General features: G+C 52.8%; 1 protein-coding gene across 1 annotated transcript; it reads left to right on the forward strand.

Annotated features, from left to right (window-relative positions):
• The first annotated feature begins 571 nt into the window (after window positions 1-571).
• Window positions 572-2,422, forward strand: LOC128731347 (tyramine receptor 1). The gene has a single exon (XM_053824462.1). The coding sequence runs from the start codon at window positions 572-574 to the stop codon at window positions 2,420-2,422; it is 1,851 nt and encodes a 616-aa protein (XP_053680437.1).
• Window positions 2,423-10,861: the final 8,439 nt, after the last annotated feature.

Raw genomic sequence — 10,861 nt, forward strand, 5'->3', positions numbered from 1 at the left:
CACAGGCACATGATCACACGCAGGAATATGGCCAACGCAGGAAAGGTTTTGCGAAAAGCACTCGTGACATCCTGCGCGCACGGGAAACTTTTGATTGATTCTCATTCCCGTGGAACCCATCGGGACCTTTTCCCAAAACTGGGCTCACTCGCTCGCTCTGAACGTTCTCCCACTCCCCAGTGGCGTAATCTATTAATCATCCCCCAAAAACTAGTTATGAGTTGCATTAACGCGTGCTCATTTGTGTCGCCGCAAGCGAACCGCAGAATCTAATCTATTTGCTTATCATTTATTCATTCCAGCAGCATCGACCAGGACCATCCCGAAACCACGCGAGCCAGTGTGAGCGAGTGAGAGGTTCCGCAACCAGTGTAAGATAAACGCTCGAGTCCTTTCGGCTTCCCTTTCCGGGTCTCTCGAGGACACCAAAAAAGCGGTCTACGCCGCAAACAACTCCCCCGAAAGGAAAAGGCGCCAGAAAGTGTGCGACCGTATGCGCTTCGGTCGGTAGGTCGCGGCGCCGTAGAACAGGCCGTGGCCAGTTTGCGTGAAAGCACGCCTGGTACCTGGCATGAGCGCAACCTTGCACAACCTTAGCTACACTGCACCGATCGGTGGGCCGTCGCGCGAACTCGCCATGGTGCGGGAAAACGCGAATCCAGCCGTAGCACTAGCCGACCTGGCCTCGGTGTTGGGTCTGGACCCGGTCGGATCACCGACCGGCACGATGGGTGGCAACGAATCCGGTGGACAGCAGGAACTTGGCCAACCGGCCGCCGATGGGTGCCCCAAACCAGACGATCTGCTCTACCCGAGCCTGATCGGCATCGATCTGGCCGTACCGCAATGGGAAGCCATCGGGACGGCGCTCGTCCTGACGCTCATCATCATCATCACCATCGTGGGCAATGTGCTCGTGATTCTGAGCGTGTTCACGTACAAACCACTCCGAATCGTGCAGAACTTCTTCATCGTATCGCTCGCGGTAGCCGATCTAACCGTCGCGATCCTCGTGCTGCCGCTAAACGTCGCCTACTCGCTGCTCGGCCGGTGGGAGTTTGGCATACACGTGTGCAAAATGTGGCTCACCTCGGACGTGCTGTGCTGTACCGCCTCGATCCTGAACCTGTGCGCGATCGCACTCGATCGCTACTGGGCGATCACGGATCCGATCAACTACGCGCAAAAGCGCACGCTCGAGCGCGTCCTAGCACTGATCGCGGGCGTTTGGGTGCTGTCGCTGTTGATCAGCTCACCGCCGCTGATCGGCTGGAATGACTGGCCGGAGGAGTTTTCGAGCGAGTTTCCGTGTCAATTAACGAGCAACCAGGGCTACGTGATCTACTCGTCGCTCGGTTCGTTCTTCATCCCGCTCGCCATCATGACGATCGTGTACATCGAAATTTACATCGCAACCCGGCGGCGGTTACGCGAGCGTGCGCAAGCCTCAAAGATCAACACGCTAGCGACGCGCAGTCTCGGTGTGGTGGCTGGCAATGGTGAGAAGGAGCTAACGACTGTCGCGCACTCACCACCGGCCAAATCGGGTGCGGATACGGCACCCCACGATGGTCACGGGCGTGCTCACGGGCAGCAACACGACCAGGAGTCGATCAGCAGTGAAACGAACAACCACAACGAACAGACGGATGCGAGCAGTGCGAATCCGTTGGCCACGAAGAAGGATCGCACCGGCAAGAAGGATCGAGCGCGTCGGCTAGGCGCGTACTTTGGTCTCCGCGGTAGCAGCAGTGGTGGAGGCGCCCAGCATGGGTTAGGGGCGCGTAAAAAGCGCCACCGGAAGTGCGCCACCGGTGACGACGAAGATGAGTGTGACGGGTCGCGGTTGCAGCGGTTGGCGTTGCATCAGCGCGAGGACGACTCGGTGACGGACAATCCGGACAACTCGGGGTCGGGTGAGAGCGCGAAAGCCGGGCCGGGGGTGACTTCCGGTAACTGTGATATTACGGCGGGTGGTGAAACGCCACGAAATGGAGCTGGCCACGCGCAGGTGGGGTTCCACGAGTCAACGACCGAGCTGGTGGCGGGTTCGGTGGTGGCCACCGGTGGTACCGGTGACCGTGCGCCACCCCGACCCGGTGGGCGGTTGAAGCAGTCGTTCCGCAAGCCGGGCGGCATTAATCAGTTTATCGAGGAGAAGCAGAAGATCTCGCTGTCGAAGGAACGCCGGGCGGCCCGGACGCTTGGCATCATTATGGGTGTGTTTGTCGTGTGCTGGCTGCCGTTCTTCCTGATGTACGTCATCCTGCCGTTCTGCCCGACCTGCTGCCCGACGAACAAGTTAATTAACTTCATCACTTGGCTGGGCTACATCAACTCCGCGCTCAACCCGATTATTTACACCATATTCAATTTAGACTACCGCCGCGCATTCAAGCGGCTGCTCGGCATTAAACAGTGAACCGGGGCGGGCGTGTTAGAATAACACTTGGGGTAGGACAAGAGCGAAAAGGAGAAGGAAGGCATTTCCGGGAAATCGGTTCACCTCAATTCACCCGCCGGGAACGCGCGTCCCTGGCTTCACGCTCCACCGAGGAGACAACGGTCCCGAACGATCCGCCATTATCACGTCCGGCCTTTCTCCATTGAGTGGTGGGTGGTTTTGTCCTCTTTGCGAGGGAGCCTCGAAGGCCCACTTTTGTACAGTGCCAACCCACGTTCATCGCGCTCGCATTGAATGTCCTTTTTGTTCTGCCGTGATGCCGTGGTGCTTCTGTTCCTGCCAGATCCCGCCCAACGCGGGACGCCATATTTTGCGCGTCGAGTGGAATTGAAAGTCCCGCGTGGCTTACGGAGGGTAAAAATATAGAACGCTCTTCATGCGCTTCAATTGGTTCCGTCATGGTCCCTTTTTTTTTCATTCATCCCCTCAGCGCGGCTCCATCGTGCGCTAATTAATCCTCGATACCCTCTGGGGTACGCCATTTTTCGATTGCTTCCTTCCCTGTGGTGCTGACCGCTCTTAAAACCACGAAAACGGAAGCAGGAAAAGCACTGGGTGGGCTTTAAGTACAACCGTTTGTCAGTTCACCGTGCGCCACCAGGCGCCTCCATCGAATGGGTCCCTTCTCGGGCAAGGCGTGTTATTGCGCCGTGCGGTCCCGTTTTTAGCGTCTGCTTTTTACGGTGCCATCGGACGGAGGTTTTGAGCGATGAAAATCGCAACCAACGATATTACCAGCGAGCCCAGTTTCCGCATCCCGGATGTCACCTTGTTATCCGGTACAATTGCCCGTTCTACCGCCCTTTCGACTCAGGCAGGCAAAGGAAGCTCGCAATTCATACCCACTCACAAACGGTGCTCTTATCTTTGATCGCGGCCCATTTCCTCGACGGGTTTGTCTGGTTTTGTCCTGTTCATACTACCCTTTTTTTCCTTTGCTTGGCGGGCCTTAGGGCCCTCCGTCTCGGAAACCCGCGTACCGGGTCGTGGCAACTGGTTTTAAACCGCAAGCTCCCCAAAAGAACACCAAGCCTGTGAGTGATGTTCCAGTGGTGTCCTTTTTTTCCTGGTGGCTACTCTGGAGTCCCCCCTCCCAGGGCAAGGGCATGGATAGTGTAATCAAACCACTCGTACTGGCAATAAAATCCACCCCCTCCCTCCCACTCATGGCGTTGTCTTCCCGGTGAACCGAGCGGAAGTTGTTAGCGCGGCCGCTCGATGTCACCACCCACGGCTGAGCTGTTCCGGTGACGCTTTTGCCCGCTTGGCCCGGCGTGGTACGAACACAATAACAAGCCACTTTGTCCGCCGTTTTGCAACCGGCAAAAGACGGGTTCTAAGGCCGCTTTCCAAGACGGGAAGGGACAATTTCTTGCCACAGAATGGCCTTAGGTGGGCCAATGCTTTGCTGCGTCAACGACGCGTCGTCTCCAAGGCGCTTCAAATCAACAACTACCACCGTGGGGAAAAGGCTGACGAGGACACAAAAAGCACAAGAAATTGTTTTTTTTTTGCAAGCACACACACACACACACATGCACGCCCACGCAATCGCGTGCTCACGATGGCGCCTCCAGGGGTGCGCGACAGCAAGTAGCGGTTTTTGCAACGGACGGCACATTCCGGAATGTTCGCGTCGTGCGAGGGCATAAAACAAGACGTTCGTTCTTGGGCACCCCCAAGGAGGAGACGGGAGCGACCGAGAATCCGTTTGTTTGCAACATTCCGAAGCCGAGGGCAAAGAAGCAAAGCGCCAAAAAGAAAACTCCCGAGTATGTCTCCTGTGGGAAAGCGGGTCAGTGGAAAAGCGGGCACTTTTGGGGGTGTAATCAGAACAATGCTAAGACTGTTGTGCAACGGATGGCAACATTCCATTACGGGATACACAAAAAAGGATGGGGAGGGGGAAATTTTGCCTCCCACGCGCCCGATGTTTTTCCTCCCCCCAGCACACACACACACACGAGCGCCCACAAACAAGCCAATTGCCAGGGACGCCCGGACGCTTTTCATCGCTTTCCGTTCGCGAAAGGTGGATTCATAATCTGCGAGCCCAGCAAACTCTTCATTCGGTTACGCTTTGTGACGAGATACTTAAAATGTTTTCGTCCTTACGCTCGACAATGTCGAAGGATTTTTGAAGCTGCTTCCTTTTCCTGTACAAGCAGCAAAAAGAAATTTGGAGCACAAGCGTTCGTGACCAAAGCCGCCTGTGCCACCACCAGCACCGTACGAATGCAAAATTATTCACGCGGAAAAGTTTGTTTTTTTTTTTGTGCTTCATGTTTCCATAACACAACTTTTCCCAGCCGCAGCTTCAGTAAAAATGTGACCCACGGCGGTGGCGATGATGCGCGTTTCCTGTCGGCCGCGTGAAGGATTTGCACCGTTTGGTAAAGTTTGCAGGTGCGATGAACGGACGCCAAAACGAAAGCACCCACTGTGTGGTGGCGTTCCCTTGGCGATCCGCGCAGCAGTTAATTTGCATTCCAATCAGTTTTCCCCACCGGCAAAGCACAACAATACGGCCGGCCGTGTTTCGGGACCGCATTCAGCTGCTGCGGTTTCCCACGGCAACCGTCCGTTGGCTCCTTGGATAGTTCCCACGCAAAGCTCGGCGGTAATCTATTGTCTATACTGTTAGCTTAAGAGACTCATCGCTCTATCGCAAAGCAAACAAGATGCACACACACACACATACACACTCATCTGGCACGTCCTGTGAAGGCGAACCGGTACGATGAATGCGGCCAGAACCCGATGGTGTGGCGAAGGAAATTAACGAGGAAGTTGTATATAACTTTGGTCAAAACTTCCACCACACGCTCGGGGATCGGAAGGTGGGAAAAAAACAATTTTCAACAAGCAGAAGAAAACAAAAAAGAAACCTAAAGTACATAACTGGTGAACCGATTCCCGTAAATGAAGCAAATCCTTCTTCTCCATCCGTTAGGCAGGGAGAGAGAGAGAGAGCATAAAACAAAACAAAAACTTCGGTATCGTAAAGCAAAATGGAAAGCACTTTTCGATCAAGGCGCAAGGATTCGTGCAAATCCCACACACACACACCCACACACGTAGCAAATAAAAAAACAGCCCCAAAATGGGAAGTTTCTCTTTCAACGAAACGTACGGTGAAGAAGTGAACCAACAGTAGAAAAAGCGACACTTCTTCCCATTTGTGGAAGCGAGTGTGCCGCATATGTGCCCGACTTCCAACAGCTTCTTTTTTCGAGCCCAAAGAGAACCCGTTGGACACGCGGTACATATTCGGGGATGGGAAAAGGCCCCACCCTGTCGAAGAGGAGTCAGCGAGCCCTTCACGGGGTAAGTTTTTGTACAAAATGCCAAAGCCAAACGCAAACACGAGAGACAGAGCAGTGAGCGAGTGACAAACCAAGCAGCCGGACGAAGATCGAACCGATCGAGCTGACGGCATTTGCAGCCCTGCATCCGGTGCACCGGTGGGTGGTCAAAGGCACGGGAGGACATTTCAGTGGGAGCACCAGTTTTCGTCACCACCATCGTCCTTGCGATGGGCGAAACGACCGAAGTGCAGCTGACAAAATTGTATCCCCACGGCCCGAAACGAACCACCACTTCACGGTAGGGTGTCAATCGGGTGGAGGGAACAAGGGCACGAGGGAGCAGTGGCCCAAAGTTCCCGGCAGCAAAAAATAAAAACGAAAAATAACCATGTACAGTATAGTATGGTAGAGTGTTTTAAATTACTGCTGTCTGCCAAGCCAGCCCACGTGCAGGACGAGTCACAGCAGCAGCAGTAGAGAAATAGAAATTTCATAACGTACCTGTTGGAATCTTGTTTTATGCGATGTAGTGTGTTTCTTGTTTTTCATTTGTTTTTTTTTCTATCCCCCGTTCTTAATTTTACGTTATCTGGAGCACCCAGTTTTTTTTGTTGCCTCCCGAAAGTGAACCTAGAAATGAATGCAAATTCGTCCTCATATCGTTCCGCGAAGCCGGTTTTTCGCGAACCGAGTTCTCGCGTGTATTGTATATTTTGTACATGTGCAAAAGTTCGGGCAAAAAGGGTCCAGAAAGGTGGTAGCGTGGTAGGCAGCAAGCCAGTTCGTAGGAGGCGATAGCAGGAATGAAGCAAATGCGAGGACGAAGAAACAAATACATATAGAAAAATAAAAGCAACTAGATGAAAATGAAACCGGTGCCCGCAAACCATCGGCTCCGGTGGCCAAGCCATGCGAGTGTTAGGGCATATTTTGTTGCTGTTGTTGTTGTTGTTTTCGACAGCCGTTACGCCCACGAGTCCTTGCAAGGACTGGGAGCAGCAAAAACGGCCAATGCCCACTGCAATGCGCACCGCGGGCACACAGGTGTAGCGAGTTTAATTGTGAAGCTTCGGGGGCAGCAAAGGAGAGCAGTAGTCAAAACGTTAGAAATTGTGGCCGGGCTAGGGACGACGAGTCCGTGCCGTAGTAGAGGTGGTTGCGATTTCCACGCTTTCCACGCTCGCCGAACCGCGAGAACATGCTACCGTGCTTATCGTCGTAGTCCACACCGTAGAACTGGGTAAATTTACTGTCGAGGAAAAGGAGAAGTAGCAACAGCAAAACAAGTAGGTTTACAAAACAGCCGACACCCCATCGTCATTGTACATATAGTCGTATAGTGTGGTAAGGTATAGCGCTAAATATGATGAAAAATTTTAGCCACCCTGCGAGGGGGGCTGCGGAGTCGTCGAGCCCAGGTCGAAGGGACGACGGAATGGAGTTGGGCAGACTCTGGCGCGAACGCCATCGTTATCGAATTCTAGATGTTTATGAAGTAAAACAAATTCCAAGCTATCACCAGAAACCATGCAAACTACCCCTTTATCAAAAGCTGTGCGTTTAAGAGAGAAAGAGATAGAACACACTGCACACAGTGCATCCCAAAACGCTTCCGTTTACGTCAGCACTCGGTGCTGTTTGCGAAGAAGAAGTAGAAAAAAAACGATAAAAAGAAGAGAGAGAAACCCTTTTCCGATGTAAAACGCAAGTTTAACTATTTCATCAAAGCAGGCGGGCGAGAAGAGCAAATCAAACGAAACTCGTCGTCGCGCGCGCGATTCGGCGAAGCCATCCAAACAAACAAAAGAACCCCATAAGTAATGAATTCCAAACGGTTGAAGTGAAGCGAAACACGGAAAAACGGTCGTGCGTAAAACGTGAAGCAACAAAGCAACAAAAAAGAGGTAAAAGAAGCAAATGAAATTCGCGCGATCGCAACATGAAAACCGCGCTGTCTAGTTCTAGTTCATTGCAATAAAGAATCTGTTCGAACAAAACGGAAAGGTGTGCCATCAGCGTATTCCGAATCCGAAATACCCGCTCGTAACCAAGTGAAGCGTGAGTGAGAGAGAAAGCGAAAGAAAGAGTTTCCTAGTTGCCGATTTGCTCCTCTTTTTTTTTCTTACAGATTTCAGTGCCCGGTCAGGACCACGATCATCCTTCAAACCCGTCCATCCGTGGCACACTTCGCAGGCCTTAATTTTCAACGCAAACGCCACTCCCCCGGCAATAGTAACGGTCGCTCTTTTCTGATTTAATTACCATTTAATTAGAAAGGAAAATTAAAAATTAATTAGATTCGCAAGCCCACCGCGCCCAGGTTGGGTTCCGTTCCATCCGCTTTAGCTCCAAACCCGCGCCATGTTTGTGGGCCGCCCCTTTTTCTACGCCCACCATCACGACCAGGAAAATGGATCACTCGACGGGGCGTTCGAGTGTCGGGTGCGCAAGAAAAGTGGCGAGAAAAGTGAAAGAGTTCCCTCGGTCCACTGCACGTTACTGTCTCTCCATCGAACGGTACGGATAGTGGATTGCAAAAAGCCAAAAGGAAAAAAAAACCAAAGAAAAACTGGAACGCATTTCATCAATTTGCCATCAAACAAATGGACGACAGAAAGCCATCTTCGAGAGGTAAAAGAGAGGAAAAGAAGAGGAAAAAAACCCCATACCAATGCCCCCGATCGAAAGCCGGCTCCAAAAAGTGGGCACGTTTTTCCGCACTCTAGCAAAAGCCCTTTTGAAAGCACGGTCCAGGTGCGACCGGGTTTTTCCCAGGAGCACGCTCGAACAAGAAACTCGACCGAAACTTTCCCATTTCCATTCCGACCTTTGGTTGCCGATGGCGATGTCCAACTGATAAACTTTGGAGCCAATTGATTTGATTACCGGCGGGAGCCAGATTGGATGGGCGGAAAATATGGGTGGCCCGTGAACCGCAGGACCAAGCACTGAAAGAGTTCAAAGGATGACCAATGAATAATCATCGGCGCTGCGGCGGTGGACGGCAACGTGTCGCTTGGTCCTTCCGGCCTTGCCACCGGAATAACTTTCCTGCCAAGCCTCCCTAAAACCTCAAAAACCTCCAACCAAAGCACGAAGTCAATGAAGAAAACAACCCAATAACCAGTGCGACCACGGCCAAGGCAAAGGGTTTCACTGCCCTTCCAAATCTGCCGAAAGGAGCACCGTGAGTTGATGAATCCCTAGCGTTTCCGTGCACGCCATCAACATCCATTCATCGGTCATCGACCGCAAGGGGAAAAAGGCTCCCAGGAGAGGCAGTGGAGCAGTATGTCCTTCGCCCCACTCGTTTCCACCCACCCACGGGTAGCTGCGGTTGTTTATCATCCCAAACGCGAGCGTTTCGCTTCGGTCGGGAACGGAGGCGAGCTTTCGTCGTAACCTGATCCGGCTTCGCTCGGTTCGCAAACCAAAGTTCTTTGCTTTTCGCACCGAATCAGACCGTAAAAGCGACGCCACACAGTATCGGGTTGCAAACGCGCGTACCGGCTTAACCGGAACATTCAGAAATGGGTGCCGCAAGCAAGCAAGGACCTCCGTTGGGTGATGTAAAAGCATCAAACGGTAATTAATTATGTAGACCGAAATCCAGCCGCTTAAACCATAAAATAAAGGAAAACCAAATGGTGTGCTTGGTTTGCCCATTTTTTTTTCTTTACTCAGCTGTAAACCAATCATCGTAAACGCATACACGGGTGTATTGATTTTTCACATCCTCAGTAGGCCCTTCGCAGATACCTGCCAATCCAAAAGCCACCCCGTACGTCGATAATCCGTTCAAATCCCAGGTCCCAGTTCGGGTTATCAGCGCTCGTCCCCTCGCTAGCTTCCAGGCGGTAAGTCTCTTCCACAATCATTACAGCATCACGTGCCTCGCGAACTCGCCGGTGCGCCTTGACTTCATGCGCCTTACCCGGCGTGCCATTGTTGAGGAAGCCAGTCTCGTCATTTGCTCAGTGACGCATGATTCGACCGGCATCGCTCGGTTGGACGCCTGCACGCAGATAGGACGCTCCGGATCGATGCTAGAATTCCTCACAAGAAGCCACCGTTTGTGCGTACATCGGCATCGATTTACTGCCCGTTTTGAATCTGTGCCGGCTGACGGCTAGCCCGTCAAGGCTGGGTTGTGCTGGCTGATAAGTGTCGTGTCGTCGTGCCGTCGTGTCGTTGGAAGAATGCGTCACCACATGCGAGTGCGTCATCGATCACCCCCTCCTTGGTGCAGGTGAATAACACGCGAATTTTGAGCAGGAAAACTACCCTTCAGAACCCTCGCTATACCTGCTGTCAGGCGCTCTTGAAACGGTCAACATCCAAGATGGCGGTACCGTTCGTACCTGGTGCTAAGTAGGCGTTTTGTTCCCCCATCCAAATACACGTTCAAACGCGCAAAGGTACAAAGTCCTACGGGTTCCCGGGCAAGGTCCTCCCGCTGGTGTAATGTCGCGCGTGTGTGAGAAAGGTTACGCCGTGGCCAATCACAAACACCGACGGTATGCGCTGCCGTAAGGAAGTTTTCAAATATCAGCTGAACGGGACCGAGAATCGCCGGCCCGATAAGGATGCTGCCCGGGGGCTAGGGCGTCCGGCACGAGAGCGCGAGATCCCTTATCAGCTCACCCGCCTGGGAGGCTGGCTGGAGGAGAATAACTTTCCTCATCGGTGCCCGGTCAAGCCAACGGTCAGTTGAATCGAGCCGGATCGATCGAAAAGACACACCATAGCCCGGAACTGTCCCCGTGTTCAGGGCGGAATTTCGAACGCGATCTCGTTCGCCTCGCTTCCGTACGCTAGCTGGGCCACTGTTCCCAAGCGGAACTTTTACGTTCGCTGACGGTGAAAATGCTGTGAACGAGCGTGTTTCAGTGTCCACCAGTGTTCCAGTTCCCGGAAGCTCACTACTTTTGTTTTTGTTTCCAAACGACACACGCAGACGAAACGGTCCGCAGTTAGTTTCCTGTCGGTTTTTGCGAGTAACGAGGTTTCCGCGTCGTAACGTTTCGTGCTTGTCGTATCGATTCGATCCCGTTCCGGGGGTTTGGGTGTTACGCAGAAAACAGCAAGG

Source organism: Anopheles nili, chromosome 2, assembly GCF_943737925.1.
Source record: "Anopheles nili chromosome 2, idAnoNiliSN_F5_01, whole genome shotgun sequence".
In the NCBI taxonomy this organism is placed as follows: Eukaryota; Metazoa; Arthropoda; class Insecta; order Diptera; family Culicidae; genus Anopheles; species Anopheles nili.

Bases quoted from the DNA above. Each gene is read 5' to 3' on its own strand.
- LOC128731347 (XM_053824462.1), top strand. From the start codon at position 572: ATGAGCGCAACCTTGCACAACCTTAGCTACACTGCACCGATCGGTGGG.